This window comes from Emydura macquarii, unplaced genomic scaffold (genome assembly GCF_026122565.2).
Source record: "Emydura macquarii macquarii isolate MOO-44397 ecotype Brisbane River unplaced genomic scaffold, CSIRO-AGI_Emac_v2 contig_295, whole genome shotgun sequence".
In the NCBI taxonomy this organism is placed as follows: Eukaryota; Metazoa; Chordata; order Testudines; family Chelidae; genus Emydura; species Emydura macquarii.
In genome coordinates this window covers 8,112,637-8,134,312 of record NW_027130432.1, presented here as the reverse complement: position 1 = coordinate 8,134,312, position 21,676 = coordinate 8,112,637, and the positions used below count along the sequence as shown (strand labels likewise).

Below are 21,676 nucleotides of genomic sequence, written 5' to 3'. Positions count from 1 at the left end.
GATTAATATAGCACCTGAGAGTTAGATATAGGCATGAGGCTGTTGCTACAAACTTGGTTTTGGATGGGTGAGCTCTGTGCAGTAGGCAAATGGATCCTGCCACTGGATTTCTGAGTATTCAGTCACCTCTAGCAGTGCTCTGTCAGACAGACTGGCTGCATTGACATCAGCCAGGAACAAGAGACATCTGCAAAATGAGGACATGCCATAAGAAACTACAAACCATGCACACTCCAGGGGAAAAAAGTATCCAATCTCATGCACCTACCTATTCTATCTGGGCAGTTGTGTAGCCCCTATAATCATATTGACTCAGTGCCTATATGAACATTTCTCCAGACACCCTGTAACACCTCTGTCCTTTCTTTCTGCACAGGTTATTATTGGATTTATTTGCTGAACTTGTCGCTCTGTGTCAGGTGGCCATATGCCGCAGAGGTGGGAACCTCATATAACTGAATCATTCCTTCACTGTAGAAAGTGAGGAACAGTCCCATCCCTGATGCTCATTGGTTCCTTGATGTGAATGAGTTTTCCATTGGGTAGCAACAGCTGCCAATCATACATGTGACTCTGAAGAGAATTAATAGCAGCTGTGAAGTGGGAGGCTGTGGTCTTGTTTTGGCAGGGTTTGTTCTGATACTAGAGTTGGTTTATTGCTAACCCTTCTAAAAAGAAGAATGGAGTCTCAAGTGTGCCAGAATTTCCATGCTGGGTGTGAGGCTGCTGTGAACCGCATGGTGAACCTGGAGCTGTATGCCAGCTATGTTTATCTATCCCTGGTGAGTGTTTGTCTCTTCTCTAGTGTTCCTAAATATCCAGAAGAGGGTGTGGTTTGTTTTTTTTAAAATTTTTTTAATACACTAGAGGATTCACATTCTTATGCTAAAATAAGATCTAGAGGTTTCTGTTATTATCTGGGTTGAATCTCTTGAGTACCTTTTCCAAGTAGCTGGTCCTGAAGAAGCTTTAGGTTAACCTAACTAGTAACTCAGGAGATTGTGACTCTTCTTTGCCTCCAAGATCTAGAAGGGTAACTATGTTCATCTTTGTTTCTTGCACCACTAATCCTTTCATTAACTCCATGGCTGGTGAAACATCTTCATGCTGCACAACTACTTGCTCCTGAGCCCTCGTTAACTAATGGTTCTCTTGTTTGTGCCTTGCAAACTGGTCAGAAAATGATTTGATGTGAGAGGTGGGGAGCGATCCTTGTATATAAAAGCACAAATACAGTCCCCAGTCTTGTTAAGTGTATGGGGAAAACTAGCTTCTTTTTGTGTCTAATTGTGATGCTTGTGAACTCTCTTTCCCACTGAAAGCTCTGAATTAAAATATCTGAATAGAGTTGGAACCTAGATCTGGCTGGCAAACTTACCACAGCAGTAATTAATATTGCACCTCTGTAGCCCTAAGGCACCGCATGTTGTGTTTGCCTTGAGAGACTATCCTGCAGGAATGTGAGGCAGTGGGCTACGTGGATGAAATAGAAAGGATATAGATTTCCTGTGTGTTTCAGACTAGGGCAAGAGCTTCAGAAGCTTCTCCCTCTGAGGCTTATGTAGGCATCAGAGAATCATGACCATAATTCTTTGTGGCTGGCTTCATCTGAATATGTATATGGATTGGGACTTTCTGTAGTAGGTAAGCACGATGAAGGGAGGGGGAAGGATTTAGGCATCAGATAACGAAAGCCATTAATTCTCTTCAGTTAGCCACTTCCTGTGCTATGACTGTTTTGCTGTCATATGTCATTCATCTCCTCCTCCTCCCCCTCCCCAGTCCTATTACTTCGACCGTGATGATGTGGCCCTGAAGCACATGGCCCGGTTCCTGAAGGAACAGTCCTGTGAGGAGAGGGAGCATGCAGAGAAGTTCCTGAAATACCAGAACAAGCGGGGGGGACGCATTGTCCTGCAGGACATCAAGGTGAGAAACTGTCAGTAATCACCCAGACTGGGGAGAGTAGAATGGCGATTCCAGGACAGTAGCTCAGTATTTCTTGCTGTGTGAAAGTGATGCATAGGTTGGTAGCTGTATCAACTTCTCCTCTATAAAAGAGCCATTAATGACTACTGCTCAGCCCATTGTCCCTTGATGCTCATTTGAAGAATAAGAAACCTTTGCTTCCTGCCTGTAACCCAGCATGTATTGGGCTCTGTAGTCTCAAATGGGCAGTTTTTTTTTGGTTCCAACTTATTTTTCCAGTGGCTGTTGAAGCCTCCTTGATGTGTGTGAGAAGTCTGCATAGATAGTTGCCCTTTTTTCTACACCATATAAACACTTTAGAATTAACATACTTTTGTGGTGCAGCAATTTTATTCTAAACAAAAAGAGGCAGGATAGCAAGTAGTTAAGCAAAGGAGGTGGGTGTCTTAGAGCATGCAGGAAGCAGGGATCCTTTTCTAATAGTGTGGGTGTTGCCATTCTATTCCTGGTCTGCTCTACAGAAGCCAGAGCGGGATGAGTGGGGGAACAGCCTGGAGGCCCTGCAATGTGCCCTGCAGCTGGAGAAGACTGTGAACCAGGCCCTGCTGGACCTGCACAAGCTGGCTACAGAGCAGAATGACCCCCATGTGAGTGAGTGGGTAGTGGAGAAGTGCAAAAAGCAATTGTTTACATTGGTGCAGAGAGAGGAGTTGGAGAGATTCAGAAGCTGAGCATTCTGTGATTCACTTGAGGAAAAATTAGTGTCTGGCCTGGAAGGAGGGGTGAAGATGAAACTTGCCATAAGTCAAGAGCTAGAGGGAACTCTTCCTAGACCACCTCAAGTAGTGGTGAAGGACAAAACAGTCTCTAGCTTTTGCCTCCCCCTACATTTAGGGCTCTAATCTGATGATATACCTTGGATTAAGGTGACTATATATGGCTTGCTCTTCCTTGAACTCTAGTGTTAGGCTGGATCAGGATTTTGTCCTTCCTTGAAGGAGGTTAATACAATGACTCTGCATGTTCGCTGGTGCTACCACCTCTAGGATTCCTTATTGGAAACATCATTCATGTTTGAGGTCGGTGGTACTATTGTTCTGGACAAATGCTCCATAATTAGTATACTACCATCTTGGGAGTATGCCATGGAAATTTTGTAGCTGTAAAATAGGACTAGAATGACTGAGCTACAATCTGTAACCCAGCATAGTCCTCCTAACTTTTTTTTTCTTTTGCAGCTGTGTGACTTCCTGGAGTCTGATTACCTGGAGGAGCAGGTGAAGGCCATCAAGCAGTTAGGAGACCACATCACCAACCTGAAGCGCCTGGGAGTGGCCCAGAATGGTGTGGGAGAGTACCTGTTTGACAAGCACACCCTGGGGGAGAGCAGCTGAAGTGAACTCTAGGGATACTGTATATGTGGGGGCTCATCTGTATGCAGATAAAACAGGAATTGACTTGAGCTAAATACTGTGAATAAAACATGGCTTTCGGTTGTAACCTGACTTTGGCTTTATTTAGTGTTCTGTTTTAATTGGCTTTTGAGTAGGTGTCACTAATTACACTACACACTGACAACTGGATCAGCACACAGTGAGTGCCCTAGTAATTACTGTAGATAAACCATGCTTCTTGGCTGTCATAGTATACAGCTGGAAGGCAACACTCCATCAGACTGTCATTCCCTTTCTTTGCTGTCTTAACCTGTAAGTGATAGCCTAAGCCGATTCAGAAACTACTGCACCTGCAAATGAGCGATGCCTACCACCCAACACTAACATTGTTGGCTCTCCAGTTAGTATCCCTACATCAAGGAGGAACACTGACGAGCATCATTGAAGGTAATGGGTGTAAAGCTTTGTTCCAGGAGTTTGCTTAGGCACAATGATGCCCTGTAATGAAACCTGTCCCTGCAAGCAGCTCAAATGCATTCAGCTAGAACTGTCCCAGTAATCTCTCTCTTGTGACATGTCTGTATGCAACAGCTGGGTTTATTTTTTTTTTTTTTTTTTAAAAAAACCATAAACCTCCCTAAGCCTAGAAATATTTCACACATGTACAGGGATCTGGCATTAGCTTTCACAACTGCAGTTAGAGCTTCCTGCAAGAGGAGCCCAGGTACAAAACAAGACTCAACATGTTCAGATGTCCTCTCCAATAATCCTTCATCCCAGCAACCTACAAATAGGCCCCATATAGCTGAGCAAAGAAGGGGGGGAACAGCCCAATTACTGCCTTGCTTTCACTGCTAGTTGTTACCTAACTTGGTACAGACATTTTAGACTCATCTTATGGGAGAGGAGAGCTTTGCTTGTAGTAGTTGCCTTACTTCGGACACTGTAGCTGTACATCAAATGCCATGGGCTTTTTTCCTTCCTTAGTAAGGAACTGAGTTCAACACTCTTCCCACTAACTGATAGCAAACCATTCTTTCCCCTCTGCTGTATCCCACCTCACAAGAGTTTAGTGCCAGCTTGGCTACTTAAAGAGGCCTAATACTGAGTGCTGAAGGTTGGGCTCTCTTCATTTGTTGGCTTCAGAGAGGTGATAATCAGCAGGACAAGAATAAGCTGTTGACAGTTTTGTCCTGGCTCTATCATAGTCCTTCTCAGGAGAGATCAACTGAGAGAACTGGGGCTGCTCAAGCATATTTGCTTCAGCACCTCATCTACGGGGGACAAGGGGTAGGCCAGGGGTCTGCACCTGCAGTGTATCAGGCTGTCTCTTTGCAGCAGTGTGTCTCCAGGCCTCCTTGAGTTAGCTCTGCAAATATACATTGTCCATAATAAGCAGCTTTTTAAGATGGTTGAACGTCAACTGAGACAGATGATTAATAGCACAAGCTACTCAAAAAAACTCATTATTTGATTTTCCCACTTCTATGTGCATGAGATTGCATTATATCCTCCGAGGTGGTTCTGGAAGAAATAGTCAGTTTTGTCCCCTGCTTGGTAAGACCCATTGAAGAGAAGAGAAAACCAGAGAAGAAAAATCACTGTTACATCTCAGAGAGACAATAGCTCCTGCCAGGGGCTGTCTTTAAATTCAGTCATTTACAGACAGACCTGCTATAGTGCCATCACCCAAGTGCTGTCATAAGGATTGGGGGTGGGGAGAGGGGCTGTATTACATAGTGAATGTCCAGCCAGAAATCATTTGGAAAAGAAGGCAGCAATAGAAGGTTGGGAATATTTTGTCTTCTTTTATTGAACGAAACGGTGGAAATGAAAACATTGCAGGTTGGTTGTGGGAGTGCTACAGCCCAGGTTTGCCTGTTGCTTCAAAACACATGCTCACATGTTTCTTGTGTTGGTCCTATTGACAGGAAATTTAATAATGGAACAACATGCCATAGTTGGCCACTCTAAGCCTTTGATAGCCACTGACACCTTCAAGTGCAATATTATCAATCCTATTCAGCTTTACCCTTGCCACAAATAGGTTGTCTGTTTCTGTGACCATCAGTGCCCATTCTCACATGCCCCTGCTGCTACACTCCACATGGTCGTTTGCTCCCATTAGGTCCCTCATTCTCTCCTTGGATCTCTGGAGTGACATGTTTTCCCTGTTGTCCATGTTGTATTTTTGTTGTTATTTATTCATTTCTGGTAATGCCCTCAATGCGCTAGGCACTGTACAAACAAAGAAAAGCACAGTCCTTGCTGCTGTGCCCTTTGTGGTCTTGGCTTTTCCTCCCACACCCTATCTTACAATAAACCTCAAAGTCATTTCCAGGTTCTCCATATAATACCAGCTGTGTTAGGCAACATTTCAGAGAGCAAAAGGGCTCTTTCCTCCCTTTGGAGATGTCATAGAAAAGATGTGCACCGCACAGAGCATTTTGTCTAATCTAAAGTATCTTCTTAAGCTACATATCTATATATTTATCTGGCCCTCATCATCATAGTGTCTGTTCTCCAGACACCCCATTACTCCTCCTTCCCTTTCTTACAGAGCCATTACAAAACTGGATTTGGCTGTTGAACTTTCCACATCTGTCTCCACTATCTGTGTGACCTACACCACAGGGTCATTCTGCTAGTAGGCAATGTCATGTTACCTGTGGCAATTGAGAAACAGTCTCACCTGGTGTCTTAACTGGTTCCTTGGTGAGGAAGGCTGTTTCCATTTGCAGCAAGAGCTGTCACTCACATCCACACCTGGCTTTAAACACTATTAATAGCAGCTGTGTGGGGAGGAGGGGGTAGCAGTGTTGTGGAGTGGAGGAGTTGTGGGCAGTAGTGTTAGATGTGAACTTGTTGTCAGCTTTAGTTTATTGCTGATACTTTACTACAAAAATCTGGTAAGCAGAGGAATGGAGTCCCAGGTACGCCAAAATTTCCATGCTGAGTGTGAGGCTGCTGTGAATCAGCTGGTGAACCTACAGCTGTATGCCAGCTATGTCTACTTGTCCATGGTGAGTGTTTTGTCTGTCGTTCAGAGAATAGGGCTATTATTGGAAAGCATATAGAAATAGTCCTTTTTAACTGAGTAAGTGAGGTATGTTTAATAAAAATACAGCCAGGTCAAGCATTGAATAATAAAACTATGGAACCATAGTCCCCTCTCATGCCTTCTCTAAAAAGTCTTCCTATGGCCACTCCTGGAAACTGTGAGGTGCTCTTTGGCATAAATAGTTATCAGCCTAAGAGTGAAAGGACTGGCTGTTGTCTACAGAGCCCAGAATACATGTTACAGACAAAGGAAGAGCTACACACACTATCTCTGTGGGCAGCAGTGTCAGGGATATGGTAGTAATGCTGCTTGGTAGGGTAAGTGGGGGTGGGGGGCCTTCTTTGGCATAAGGCAAGGATATATGTATTCAGTCTATTTTCAATCAGTGGGAGATGGCAAGGTGGAAGGGAAGGTTAAGTTTCTGTATAAGCCTCCTCCACAGAGGAAGAGTGAGATGGGGATAACTTTCCTTACACTGAGGTTCTCAATTATGTATTGGAAGGAAGTGGTTTTCTGTGAAGCCCTTATCCTTAGCAAAGACATCTGTCATGTGACAATGTTTCTTAGTCTTATTACTTTGACCGTGATGACATGGCCCTGAGGCACATGGCCCAGTTTCTGAAGGAGCAGTCCCATGAGCACAGGGAGCATGTGGAGAAGTTCCTGACCTACCAGAACAAGCGAGGCGGGCGCATTGTCCTGCAGGATATCAAGGTGAGAAACAAATCAAAGGGGAGATTCTGAGGGCGCACATTGTGGCCTCAACTCTATAGGAGTCAAGTAACTTTTTCCATAGTATAACCATGAAGAGCAAAATGTAGAGTAGTATGGCCTAATGAATAGCACATTGGAGTGGGACTTGAGATCTGGGGTTTTTTTTCCCCCTGGTTTTGTTACTTGCATCATAGTCAAGTCATTTCTTTCTCTTTGTGCCTCAATTTCCCCATATGTGAAATGGGGATAATGATATTGACTTCCTTGTAACGTGCTTTGAGATCTGCTGATAGGTACTGCATAGAAGATAAGTAATATCCTATTTGAGGGTGTCTTCTCTGTGAGGTCTATGTATGAGGAGCAGGAGCTATGTATCTCTCTTCCCCTCCCCCCCTCTCCCCCCAAAAAAAAATATTTAAGGGCTAGAATTGCAAGGGGTCATCTAGACCAGGGTAGAGGCAAGAGAGATTTCTGAGAGTACAGGCAAGTGTTCATAATCATCTACAGATGTGGGAGGAGGAGAGGATGGACAACTTTTCTCCCTTTCCCCTATGTTTAGCTACACTCCTTGCTACTTAAGGGGCAGGGAGGGGAAACCTCTTTAATGCAACACAATTTCCAGTGAATGAAGACTTTATATGCTGTACACTCCTGATCCTCCAAATAGCATGGAGGACATAATTTTATGTGGATGATTGGGAGCACTGGTGATCAAGAGGGCAGGAGTCATTCAGCAGTGGGGTGGCCTCCTTAGTGGATGGAGTTGTCTCCTCCTCCTTCCAGTCCTGGCTGAGGGTCTCTGCTCTACTTGCTCACTCCCATGACAGCAGGGCTGAGGAGGGCTCCCTGCACTGCTGTAGGCACGGTTTAGCAGCAAGGTGGCCTTGCAGGCAGCTGGGGGGTTGTCCTCCTCCTTGTATTCCTGGTTTGGGGAGGAAGGGGGGGGTGTGTGTCTGCTCTCTTATTTGAATCTCTCATCAGAATTGCTTCCTTATCCAGCATGTTAGATGGAGAAATGAGGTGGGGATTTGGATAATAGAGAGGTACAGATTATCTCATTTTGGATAAATGAGTGCAATTGCTGAGCAGCAGGACCAGACAACGTTCTTTTGCACAGAAGCCAGAGCGGGATGAGTGGGGGAACAGCCTGGAGGCCCTGCAATGTGCCCTGCAGTTGGAGAAGACTGTGAACCAGGCCCTACTGGACCTGCACAAGCTGGCTACTGAGAAGAATGACCCGCATGTGAGTATGTGGATGCCCTTCTGGATTAGGATGTGCACAATTCCATCTTTGAATGTGCTGCCCTGTATGGGAGAGGGGTGAGTCTTTGGCTTTCAGTCTGGGTAGCAGGATTCTAGAGGAAAACATGTCAAACAACAGCACCTGTATCTCCTGTCTCTGTGTTAATGCATGTTATAAATGGAATGTCAAGAGGTTCAGTGGTATGTCCTGTCCCTGATCTGCACAAATAAGTGACTAGTCTGTCCTTGATTGGTGATGTAGAGCTATGCTAACAGTGGGAGCACTGTCAGCTTCCTGACTTCACTCTAGGTAGTGTCTAAGCCATTCACCCTCCTTCTTAGTGAGTGCTTGCCCCTCATATGAGCTGCTTACAGGTAATGGGACACTTATTGCCTGGACAACCTGTGAAACCAATCCCCTTTTTGTTATCAAAATAGTCTCCAGGAAGGCTTCATATCACCCAGTAGCAAACAGCATTAGACATACCAAGATAAGCAATAGCAGCCAACTACAAAAGAGCAGAATGGAGTCCATACATCCTAATAATCCCTTATTTGTATCTACAGCTCTGTGACTTCCTGGAGTCTGACTACCTGGAGGAGCAGGTGAAGGCCATCAAGCAGCTGGGAGACCACCTCACCAACCTGAAGCGCCTGGGAGTGCCCCAGAGTGGCATGGGAGAGTACCTGTTTGACAAGCACACCCTGGGGGACAGCAGCTGAATGACACAGCAGAGGCTCAGAATGCTTTGTGCCCCCTTCCCCTCAAACCTTGTATCCAGAGCAAAGCATATTTTGACAAATCCTTAAATGCTGAGAATAAAACTCTCTAATTCCTGAACCTGGTGTTTTGGTTTTTGTTGCCCAAAGGCACTTTGTTTCCTATGGGGGAAAGCCTCACACTATATGCATTGGAGTCTATATTTCATCATGTGTAAATTCTGATTATGCCACTAGAGTAATTGGGGCCTGATTAAATCACCTGTTGGCAGTTGTGGACCTCTGCAATAGAGAAATGGGCCAGCACACAATCTGGCTGTACTACAGTGGGTTTAAAGACTTAGTGATGCTTCCATGTGGTGAGAACTGACCTACAAATATCTCCAGGGGAGGGCCGAAAATCACAGTAGCCTATAGCCCTATCTAATGTAAAAATTCCATGTGTTGTGTATGGATTACTTTCTTTAGAATTACTACCATGCCCCTTTACTCTGAATTCATCACTAAACCAACCTGAAGTCTTACTTCTAAGTGGCTTGATTGGTTTTTCTTTTTTTTACCTTGTAACACTGCACTCAACCCCTTCAATTCCTATTCTGAATGCTCCTGCAGGTGATTACGGGAAGAAAAACTACAAAAAAGCCAATTATGGATTAAAGGCAACAGAAGCTAGAACATGCACCTGTCTGCTTCCTTCCTCAAATTCTCCATTCTCCCAAGCTGCAACCATACTCTTTGAAAGCTCATTGTTTAACTGGAGGGGGAGGTCTAGTGCCAATACTTAGCTCTGTCACAGGCTTCAGTGGGATCTTGGGCAAGCTGTGTAATCTCACTTTGACCCTATTACGAACTTGTAAAATGAATTGACTAAACTTAATACGTGGGATCCCACGATGTTAGAGACTATTCTAGCTCTGGTCTGCTAACCTAATATAAATAGAAGCTAAGAAGCCCTTCCTACAGCCTAAACCAGTGAACATTGCTGACTACTCTTCTCTCCACCCAACCCCCCCTTAAGTGCTACTACTTTGCCCCTGATGATGCAGGGCTGCATAGTACAGCTAAACACTGTCAGAGGCCCTAGGTTGGGCTATTCATGCGCTTCTAATGTAACTACACACAAAAATGTTTTGCTCTGCAGCCCAAGCAAACAAACGGTGTTTTCACTGATCTCTTGTCCTTTTCCCCAAGTCCTGTGACTGTGACGATGTTGCTCTGAGGCACGTAGCCCAGTTTCACAAGGAGAGGGAGCAAGCAGATAGTTTCCTGAAATAACAGCCCAAGTGAAGGAGGCATATTCACTTACAGGACATCCAAGTGAGCACATAATCTAAGCAATATCCATGGGAGGGGTTGGTGGTACCAAGACTATGGTGGGCCTGTTCCACAGTAAAAAGACACGTGTGTGGCATTGGTGGAGCGAATAGATATCCTGGTCCCTCTGGGTAGGCTTATGAATAAGTTCTAGCTGTCAGACAAAGGTTTCTAAGTTCCACAGCCAACAAAATAAATTACTTAGCTGGGATGATTGTTGGGAGCTAAATTTTTTTTATTTGAAGTCAAAATTTCCTCCTCTTTCATCCCCCCCCACTCAACTCTTCTTGATTATTAATTTAAACTCATTTGGTTCACTAATTATGCATGGAGTTTATTTCCCTGTGGACCAATGTATACACAGTTTTCCTGCTAGTGCATTTCTCCTGATTAGAGAGTGGTATGTGTCTGCCTTAAGACACTTGACTTGTAAGGCTTCCATTGAAATCAAGCAGAGCTAGCTCAGCAGTGACAGAATGCCCTTTTCCTGGTAAAGGTCAGTAAAAGGCAAGTATACAAGACCTCTTGCCTGCCCTTAATGTTGTGAAAATTAATTACAGAGAGAAGCCTTTAGAAAGACTGTTTATAGACTAGAAAATCTAGAGGAATAACCGTTCAGGGGAGAGAAACAAAGGAACTGACTCTCCAAACCTGGTAACAAAGAATGAGCAAATTCTCCAGGCCATAGAACAGACAATTTCAGATGATGGTGGGAATCCAAAAGCAGACAAGCAGGGTCCCATATATTTCTCTCTCTTTGAACAGAGGCTGAGTGGGAGAATAGCCTGGAGGCCCTGCAGTGTGCCCTGCAGCTGGAGAAGATGGTGAACCAAGCCCTGCTGGACCTGCAGAAGCTGGCTATGGTGAAGCATGAATCCCATGTGAACATGGTGGCAGATAAGTGTGATACAATTCCAATACAAGCTTGGGGGCAGTCTTGCGCTCTCAGTTGGTTTTTTGTTTGCTTTCCCCTCCCTACAAGAGCCAGGTTTCCTTTCCTTCCATAGTCTGTCTTCCTCTGGCATGGGGAAAGGCATGTGTGTGGGGTGAGGATATGAAAATCTAAACGAAGTTAGGTTGTGTTGAGCCTCTTTCCTGGTGCACAAAAGGGCCTTCCTGCCTTTCTTTAGCATGAAAATATCGTATAGCTGTGCTGCCTAATCCCCTCTTGGCTAAATCTTATCCCCAGGTGGCTGCTTCACAGCAGATTCCTCTCTGGGATGTCAAGTGTTTGGATGAGAGAGGAGTAATAGTCCCTCTCTCTGCAGCTGTGTCTAAATTTTTGTAAATTATGCTACCGTGGAACTACAACTGTATATATTGAAGTGTAATGGTGCATGGCTGAGCTGGAACAAATCCATCTTCTAACCTCCATTCCCTTTCTTCATTGCAGTTGCTTGACTTCTTAGAGTCTGACTACTTGAAGGAGCAAGTGAAGGCCAGTGAGCACCTGGGAGCCCACCTCACCAACCTGAAGTGCCTAGGAGTGCCCCTGAATGGCATGGAAGAATACATGTTTGATTAACACACCTTGGGGGAGCAGTAGCATTATGGAAATAGTCTAGCAACATGCACAAAAAGAGACTATCTCATAATGAGATAAATGTTAGGGAGACTTGTCATCTCGCTATGTTCAAAAAAATAAATCATACTACTCAAATAGGAACGAGCTTCCATGGTTAAAATAGAGCTCCAGCCCAGCTTCAGCATGAGAGGGCAGCAAGGGCCACTTGTGAAGAATATAGTAAAAAGTAATGCTGAGCAATGGAGACTAACACTGGAAGTGCCTGACATGTGGGAAGTATGAAGTAAACATTATGGGAAGCAGTGTGGCTATAGGTGCCCTTATGTTCCCAAATAGAGGGTATGTGGCAGACATGACTACAGCTGAGATAATGGAATGATTGCTAAACAATAGAGGCTTATCTAATGAAGCTTCAACCTCTTGGTTCATAATGAGCTATCAAAGTATTAGATAGTGCAGCAGGCTAACAAAGTGGAATATGACCCCCCCCCCCTCTGTAACAGAAGATTGGCCAAACAGAATGTGTGACCTCGTGAATCAAATAACCAGTACCTCTTCTAGCTAACCCCTTAGGCCTTTTTAACAGATAATCTGTAGAAGCAGATTTTCCTCCTACTGGCCACAGTGTAATGAGTGAGAGTGTTTGGTGGTTCAGAAATGGAGCCAGAATGACTCAACTAACCTGCTCCTGTTCCACATAAAAAATTGGGGAGATGTGTGTTATTTAAGCCGGTGTATCTAGTGTCTAAAAGCTCACTGTAGTTCTAATGTGGCCAAGGGACTAACTCTGAGGGAAACATCCACTGGTACATCATACTTTTGATTTGCATGAAGTGACAGATGATACAAAGTGATCTATACTTCCTTGTCTCTCTCTCTCTACAACAAGATTTACTTACTTTAGCATCTAGATGTGTAGGAATAAAGCTGATATAACATAGCCCTGGCTGGGTATGTTTCATGGCATAATGAGATTCAGAAGTAAGCCTGCTACCCAAACATCCTCTGGGCAGAGTGACAGAGCAAGAGTTAAAAAAGCTGGAATAAAAACTTTGACTTCCTGGTTCTGCCTGAGAATGGATGGAGTAATAAGGAAAATGTGCCCCACCTCTGGCTGTTGTGGTTCTACTTTAGACAAGTCCTGAAACTAGTTTAAGTGCACTGCAGAATGCAGGAAAGGGGGTGTGAATTGTGGAATACACCAGTGTTGTGCGCTAACTGCCCTAAATGGATGCTGCTAGTAATAACTAAAAGGTACCTCATTGATGTGAATACAGTCCTGTTTGAAAGAGGACTATGTTAATGTGAACTAAGTACCTTTTATTCACTCCAGTACTGTCCATGTGGGGTAGTTAGCATGTAACAGTTGGGTGTGCTCTGTAATTCACCCCACTCCCTCCTAATATGTTCTGCAGTGCACTTTAGACAGAGTCACACACATTGCCTGCCTGCCAGCGTTAAACCCTAGTGTGGGTGCTGCTGTGGGTCGGATGAAGATGAGTCAGTCTGCACATCTAAATAGTAGTATCTATCTGACCACCAAGAATTAGGAACAAGCCTTCTTGATGACTGACAGGAACCTGCTGCATTAGTTGTAGTACTTGGGGATCAATAGTGGATTTCAGCTACAACTCTAAAGAGCATTAGTTGTTCCATAACAGGGGCAATGTAGCTGAAACACTCACAACCATGGCCATTCTCTTTGGTATGAAAAAGGCGTAACTGACTTTATAGAACATATGAATTCCTCTAATTTTTCACAAATAGGCAGTGTCTACCTTATCTCTCCTACTTATAATAAAGAAAACAAAGCAAGTGGCTTCCAGGTATTCAATGGGAGATCTACTTTGGGACCAACAGGCTGGTTCTCTATAATGAGTCACAAAATGTGATGCAGAATGTCATCTTATTGCCCACTCTACATTTTTTTAAATCTCTTTCTTCTACAGCAACTGCCCTTCATTTTGTCTGTCTGCTGAGACTTGAGGCACTTTAACAAGATGTCCTTCCCCTGTGTTTTAAGCAACAGAGGAAGGATGGTTTGTGTGTGTAAGGTACTTGAATAGAACTCAGAAGTTCTGGGTTAATTCCCAGATTTGCCACAGATTTCTGTTGGACATTAAGCACGCAAGTAATTCTATGGAAGTCATTGTGTCTGCAGAATAAGGGCCATAGGTCATAAACTCTGATCTTTCATTTTTCTGTAAAGCAATATGCACTCCTCTGGTTGTGGATAAATAAGTGTTGCTATTGCTTGGACTTGTCACTCAGGCACATTGCTTTCCATTTTCTCTTTCTTGCTGGAAATAGGATTCATCTGCTGCAAGGTGCATTGCATAAGCATGAACTACTGATAGTGAATTCAGTGACTAGTAAGAACCATACCCTGTTGTGCGACAGAAATAAGCCACTATTATTAATAAAAACTAAATGGTATTATGCATCCACTGGTTTCAAAATGGGGATTTCATCATATCTCTTCTAAAAATGAACTATGACCCTAAAAATAGATATTAGGAAACTACAATGGAATTATTAGTCAGAGTTTGTCTACACCTGTCAATACAGAACAACAGAGAGGCTAATATCCTTATCTTTAATTTTCTTCAACAGTGTATAGAACCCCATCTCTGCAAGAAGGCTCTAGATGCTCTGCTCTTTCTTAAATTTTTCATTCAATCTCTGAGAGATGTTTCCTCCATGAGAAGTCACAGTGCTGCTTCTGAAAAGGAGACCTTGACTAGACAAATAACAGGAAATCCCTGTGCTGGAACAGACCACATCCAACAGTGAAAAACACAGGAGAACTGGAAGAGGAAATAGATCTCTGAACTGCGGTTCTGGAAAGTCAGTAAGCTCCAGATAAGTGTTGCCTTGCTCGTCAAGCAGGAATGAGATATCTGAGGAAGAGATTTCAGATATTCTTTTTACGTTTGTGCACTTCATTTCATTTGTATCAATATCTTCTTAAGACAGCGATCAAGTAGGATGAGGTGTTGCCATTTCTTGAACTAATAAATACACTTTAAATAGGAATTTTTAGTTTGTCATAGGACTCAGAGAGTTCTGAATTTCTTTCTTCCAGAAGATCGATCACAGCATTTCCACTTTTAATCTTGCTGCAGAGCTGCCTGAATATCATTTGAGTTGTCAGCCCTACATACCACATATCCACCAGGGAAACCACAAATAGAAACTTACATTGGGCAGGATTGGCTGCTCTGTTTCTGTCTCTGTCCTTCTGTCTGTTAAACAGTGTGGTCTATGTCCTGCCATTACCTTGGAGTTCCTGTCTTTCTCAGTGTTGTGTCTCCTCTATCCCCTCAACAGTGATCAAATAGACCCATGTGTCCATGCTCCAGTTTCTACTATGATATGCTTTGGGATTCAGAAGAGAGGTTTGAATGCCGAGAGGGGTCTCTAGGGCAGTATAACAATCACAGGTATCTTGCAAAGCTTCTGGCATTCAAGAAGCTCTGTCAATGAAAAGCAGAATTCATGGAAGACTTTAAGCCTCATGCACTGTAGGCATCATTGACCCAGATTCCCCATTCCAGTTGCTTCTCTTCAGAGCAGAGACTTGTGGGGAAATCACACTTGTTTGCTGCTTTCTCCATGTTAGCACATATCTCCCATCAGTAGAAACAAAGAAACCAGGGAGGGAGTGATCTGATCTGACTCTGTTAGTTCAGGAAAATATCCACCACACTCAGCTCTTCTAATTGGACTCGGAGCAGCAGATGCCCAATTGCTGAGTCATGCTCTGGCAACATAGTACTGATTGGGTCCTTGATGAAGAAGGGATTTCCATTGGGTGGCAGAAGCTACCCAGCATGCCCACACCCTGCTCTGGGCAGTATTAAAACTAACTGTGAGGAGAAAGGTTTCTATGTCTTCCTTGGGGTGGGTTGTTTCAGTAGTGTTTGGTAAGTAGTAAGGTGATATTATCCTTTCTTCTCTGAAAGGCTGTAATGGAATCTCAGGTGCGCCAGAGCTTCCACCGGGAGTGTGAGGCTGCCATCAACTGTGTTGTGAATTTGGAGCTGTGTACTAGTTATGTCTTCATGTCCATGGTGAGTCATAAGCTTTCTCAGACTTGTATTTTCTGTTTTTCACTTAAACTGTTACTCCAGATATAACTCCTGTAAAACTTTCTTTTGAGGACAGCTGATTCCTCTCTATAGTAGGAAAAAATTATAAATGTTTACTCACCTTGTAGTAACTAGTGTAGCCTGATTTTAAGTGTAATTAGTTATCTAATAGGGTTATAGGTTTGCCAATTGCTTGGATTAGAAGGTTCTTGTCCCTGAATCAGGCTCCAGAAGAATTATATAGGGAAATTATATACAGGAAGTTTCTTAGTGATATAAAATTATACAAACTTGGCTGTTTTACTAAGATAACACAAAAAATGATAGACAAACAACTGATATAGAGAAAATGTATTATCCATTAAAGACTCATATGAGATATATATTTCTGTGATATGCTTTGGATTAATATACTCATGCCCTTCCCTAGTTGAGAGAGAGATGGTTGATTTATTCAACTCTTGAGTAGAGGGATGGAGTAAGCACTGCTAGAGAGCTAAGAACTATAAACTAAGACTACAAATAAGACTATAAAATGAAGGAAAATCTTAACACAAACTAAAGAAACTTCAAGCAGGAGTAGATGATGATGATTGCCCCAAATAGCATGATCTTCCTTTTCTTATACCCCAAGAATATGGGTCCTCCTAAGTCCATGTTTGGATTTTCCACCCCCAAAATTATTGGGGTATGCATACTCTATAGGCTGGCAGGTTCATGAATATTAAGGATATCCATGACATTTTCACTTCCCATTTCAAAGATTCCATGACTTCACCTTTGTGGGTTTTGTGGCGTACTAGTTTGGGCCTGATATCATTACTTTAACACTTGTCTAGGCCAAAGGTCCTGAGTAATCTGCTAACTACTAAATCATCTATGCAAAAACATGACCGTATATGTCTTGTTTTTGCTATACGTCAACACTTCCAACACTAGTTCCCGAATATGTGTATAATAATTACATAGCTGTCATACAGGATGTGGCCTGTAAGGTACCTTGCATTACAGCAAAATATATAAATTTAGAACTCTATTATAACTATACAATCATACTTAAGTCTATAAGAAAAAATATATATCTCTCTATATAATGCAGGCAAAGCAAGCTAGTTCTCTAGGCTACACTAGGGAAATCTGAGTGTACAGGAGAGAGTGCCCTAAAGGCAAACAGGGAAAGTGCCCTCTGGGTTTACCCAGTACTACTGCTATTAGAACACACATGTATGTGGCATTGAAGATCTATATAGCTAGAGTTCTCCACTAATGAAGTCTTCATATCTCCATGGCTGGCTGAGGTATCCTCTTGACTGATTGCTTGCACTTCTCCCCAGTCCTGCTACTTTGACCGTGATGATGTGGCCCTGAGGCACATGGCCCAGTTCCTGATGGAGCAGTCCCATGAGCACAGGGAGCATGCAGAGAAGTTCTTGCAATACCAGAACAAGCGAGGGGGACGCATTGTCTTGCAGGACATAGAGGTGAGGGGGTGGGGGTGGGAAATATAACAAATTTTAAAAAAATTCACTTCAGTGTAGCAGCTGATCCCTAAGATGCCCTGGTGAGGGACTAATGGAATCAAAGCTGATGTATTGTAGGGAAAGGGTTCAAATGCTCCTTGGCATCATGCATTTCTGCTCTGTGTACCCACTTCCCATAGATACATGCTACCAGATCAGCTCAGTGATGGCCTCTGCCTGCTCAGTAGGCAGTTGTAGCCTATGGAAAGGGGACTACAATGCTTTTGTGATTCCCTCTTCTACCTTGACATATGTGTGAGGGTTATAGTGGGGGGGGGGGGAGCTTGGAGAGCTGCTGCTTAGCACTATGTTCTGGGGGGCTAACTCCATTAGCTGTTACGTTGAAATCACATAAAATGTCTCTTGCAGTCCTGGTGTTGGTAGAGACTCCTAGTAGCAAAGGGAATAATGACTTACATTGCAAAGGGACTGTTGGCGTATTGGCCACAACAATACTGGTGAATAGAGGTGAGAGGCAGCAGGACAGATTTCCTCACTGGTGCCTAGAAGTTAGCAGAGCTAGAGTAGATACGGGTTGTGACTCACCTCCTTGGTGCCTATTTCACAGAAGCCAGCACAGGATGAGTGGGGGAACAGCGTGGCGGCCCTGCAGCGTGCTCTGCAGCTGGAGAAGACCCTAAACCAGGCCCTGCTGGACCTGCACAAGGTGGCTACAGAGCAGAATGATCCTCATGTGAGTATAAAGCAGCAAGAGCAATGGGGAATGTGGTCAGCAGAGAGCAGTATGGGAAGGATATTTTTGGGGCTGCTGGCCAGAAGGCCAGTCCTCCTCTTAGAAAGAATAGCCTTGATCCATTGTCTTGGAACCTACCTCTTCTGTTACATGAAGTGACATTTGAAGTTGCCCTTCAGACTTTCTGAAAAGTCTATTTCACAGTCCTCATGGGTGAGTTTCTGGGAACTCAGACCAAATTTTCCTGTTTGGAAAAACAGGTTTTTGTCAAATGTAACTTTCCTGGGAAAAGTCTGACTTGACAACTTTAAAACTCTCCAAATAAAGTGGTTCAGAAAGTGAACATTTTATTCTCTCCCTTTCTGGCCACTCAGCATAATAGAATGAAGTGTCTAAGTTCCCCAGCTTTTTTCTTCAGTTTCCACTCCAACTTCTAAAATGGTTTTCATCTCTGCCGAAGTTTTCTTCCTTTTTTTCTTTTGAGAAGATAGCGGGGCACTAATGGGGTGAAAATTAACATGGAGTTATACCTGTAGCATTCAGGAGCTAAAGCCACTCAGTCAGGGCCTAATTCATGCCACTACTTCATGTAGCGATGCTCCCCCTCTTTACTTCACTGAATCTGAGTTCTGAAATTTCCCTTCTGAACTCTGCCTGATCATCAGTATTTCCCTGCATTCTCATGAATATGAGAATATTTTTGCAGTAACTAGAGCCTATGGCCATGCTTATTCCTCTCTAGAGTGAAAGGGGACCAAAAGATCCCTGGACCTAGAAAAGGGTGAGGAAGGGATTAAGAGGGGAGGAGCCGTCCTGGAAAAAGCAATGGTTAACTAAATGGGGAGGCCTAGACTGAGAGGATGAACATCAAAAACTCAATACAGTATAACTCCAGCAGAAAGTGTGGAGAACTGAAATGAGAGGTAGCAAAAATACATTATTTAGAAAGTGTAGTGTTTCTATATTCCCCTCGTCTTTTTCAGTGACCTTAACCTTGTGTTGTGCAATAAAGGGGTGGCATCCACTCTAAGATGTTTCTAGCCTCCACTGTAAACAATGTTTCTAGTTGAATTCAGACTATTGCCACTATGAAATCCTCTTCACTGTATGCATTATAGCTTTAATGATAACTGGGTATGGATATACAATTGTAGGGAATTGGCTTCCATGGAAACAATAGTGTGCAACACCTCAATGACTCTCTCTCATGCTTGCCCCTCTTCTAAGGAAGAGCACCCTAGTCCAAGGATCCTCCAGTTACAGGTTGCTGACATGAAGTATTCTATACTTCTGCCTGCTTACACCTAGCTTACTAACCAGACATGCTAAGATGTGAGACTAAATGTCAGAGTAGTTGGGAGCTGGAGTGAGTCTTCCTGGCTTCTTTCTGCAGCTCTGTGACTTCCTGGAATCTTGCTACCTGGAGGAGCAGGTGAAGGCTATCAAACAGCTCGGTGACCACCTCACCAACCTGAAGCGCCTGGGAGTGCCCCAGAATGGCATGGGAGAGTACCTGTTTGACAAGCACACCCTGGGGGAGAGCAGCTGAACTCTACACTGATAGCTGCAATGCCCAGTTGAATATATGGGTCTTCCCATTCACAATACAAAAGATGTATGGCTTGATTGCTAAGTGCTGACAATAAAGCTTATTCTTCATCTACTACTGGTGTAGTTTGTGTATGTAAAGGGATTTTGGGCCAGTCAGTGACTACCTGTCCTGGAACAAACAGGAAGAAGATAAGATTCATTTAGTGGACTGAAGGGGCAAGTGTGGATGCTAAGAAAAGGCGTTTGGAATTAGATAGATGCAACATACAGTGATTCCCTAGGGGTGTGTGTAGCAGGGACAGGGAGGGGAAGCCTTTCCTCTGCTAGCAATATGTCCTCCACACATTTCAAATAGGCTAAATCTAGTCTACTGGATAAAGACAACTCTGATCTGCTCCTTGTGTCTAAGGCCCTGTCCTCTTTTTCCTGCCCTGTAGGCTCATGTGACACACCTTTCAAATAAGTTGCCCCTTCTTAACCTAATTAGAAAGTTTTGTTCTCCTTGATGATAAATCCCTTAATCATCAAGTTAGAGCTCCCTTAGTGAACTTTCCAGCCTGTATCTTTTGTTGAACTACTTCCACTCCTCTTATTGCAAGTAGGGATAGCATATACAAAGGCATTTGAACAAAATCAGTAGTGGGTGACCTCAATATCTGTTTCCTGCAGAGGGGGTGTTAAGCATCTTCCTTCTGTAAGGAGAAAAGCAGGGGCTGGTGCCTAGCCTTCAGCAGGGACAATGGAAAAAATGACCTAGCAGCGTCCTTTCACCTCAAAAGCTGATGGTGATAAGCCCACCTGTAGATATACCACAGGAAGAGAATGGTGGGGACCATCAGTGCCCTGCAAGGTGAAGAGGAGGAAGTGAAAGGAGAGGTAGTGCTGGGCTCTTCCAGTGATCTGCATCTGACAAGGGACTACAATACTAGCATAGCTTATGTGGCAGACAAATACTCACCTAGTGCTATGGCTGATGTTGACAGTGCTTAACATGTAGCCGTTACTTCACCCATTTGCTTGTGAAAACATCTTAATTCCTCATCATAAGCTGTTGTATGTATCTTCTCCAGCAACTGGCAGATCTTGCTTTGGGAGAACATGTGGTGGGGAAATACACACACCTGTAGGGACATCATTGGGATTGTAGTACTACAGATTAGTCAATAGAAAAATACACTATGTATACAATTTATGTAACTCAGTGGAGCTAGGCTAATTTACACCAGCTGAGGTTCTGGCCCCAAATAGCTGCTGCAACTTTCTTTACACACAGTAGTAGGGGCTGTGGAAATTTCATCTTTGCTGATAAGTGGTTAGGTTTAGCTTGTAAGAGCAATAATTGGAGTGGCCCAGAAAAACTTCCATCCAGTGCAAAATTTTGAATCTTTGAAAAATCCTTCTGTCTTGTATCAGGTGCAAAACTACAACCCCCAACAACAAACCCACCCCTCCAAAAGAGACCAAGCCTTCTCCCCCCCCCAACCCCCCGGGCTGGAGAATGACAGTTTGATGGGGAAACAATGAAAGGAAATAGGCTGCCCTGAATACCCAGTTGCCTGACTCCTTTTCTCCATCTCTGGATGGTTGCAGAATCATTGAAAACCTGCCTCGTTTCCAATACATTTGAATGAATTAAGCTAGAAAGCTTCAAGTCTTTCAAATCAGCATTTTTCTGATGGAAAACTCTTCTGTCAGGAAATCTCTAGCCATCATTTTCATATAGAGCGTTCTAAGGAACACTAAACCGCTACTGCCATACTTACACAGATGGGCGGGGAAGACAATAGTCTCTATTCCTGCTGCACTCAATAAGACAGGAATGACATAGGAATATTTTTTCAATTGAAATGACAGAGGGACATTTCATGGACACCGTATGTAATGATGCAAGTTGGAATGGGGCTAGGAGACCATCCCAAAT

General features: G+C 43.6%; 3 protein-coding genes across 3 annotated transcripts; all 3 read left to right on the top strand.

The window, feature by feature from the left end:
- The first annotated feature begins 606 nt into the window (after positions 1-606).
- Positions 607-3,429, top strand: LOC137155281 (ferritin heavy chain A-like). Its single transcript, XM_067551484.1, has 4 exons — positions 607-782; positions 1,783-1,929; positions 2,451-2,576; positions 3,168-3,429. Exons 1-4 carry the CDS (start codon positions 681-683, stop codon positions 3,321-3,323), a joined length of 531 nt encoding a protein of 176 aa, XP_067407585.1. The 5' UTR covers positions 607-680; the 3' UTR covers positions 3,324-3,429.
- A 2,710-nt stretch (positions 3,430-6,139) lies between these two features.
- On the top strand, positions 6,140-9,181 carry LOC137154093 (ferritin heavy chain A-like). The gene is made up of 4 exons (XM_067549823.1): positions 6,140-6,346; positions 6,952-7,098; positions 8,216-8,341; positions 8,908-9,181. Exons 1-4 carry the CDS (start codon positions 6,245-6,247, stop codon positions 9,061-9,063), a joined length of 531 nt encoding a protein of 176 aa, XP_067405924.1. The 5' UTR covers positions 6,140-6,244; the 3' UTR covers positions 9,064-9,181.
- Positions 9,182-15,787: 6,606 nt separating this feature from the next.
- On the top strand, positions 15,788-19,867 carry LOC137154081 (ferritin heavy chain A-like). Its single transcript, XM_067549815.1, has 4 exons — positions 15,788-15,972; positions 17,325-17,471; positions 18,079-18,204; positions 19,598-19,867. Exons 1-4 carry the CDS (start codon positions 15,871-15,873, stop codon positions 19,751-19,753), a joined length of 531 nt encoding a protein of 176 aa, XP_067405916.1. The 5' UTR covers positions 15,788-15,870; the 3' UTR covers positions 19,754-19,867.
- Positions 19,868-21,676: the final 1,809 nt, after the last annotated feature.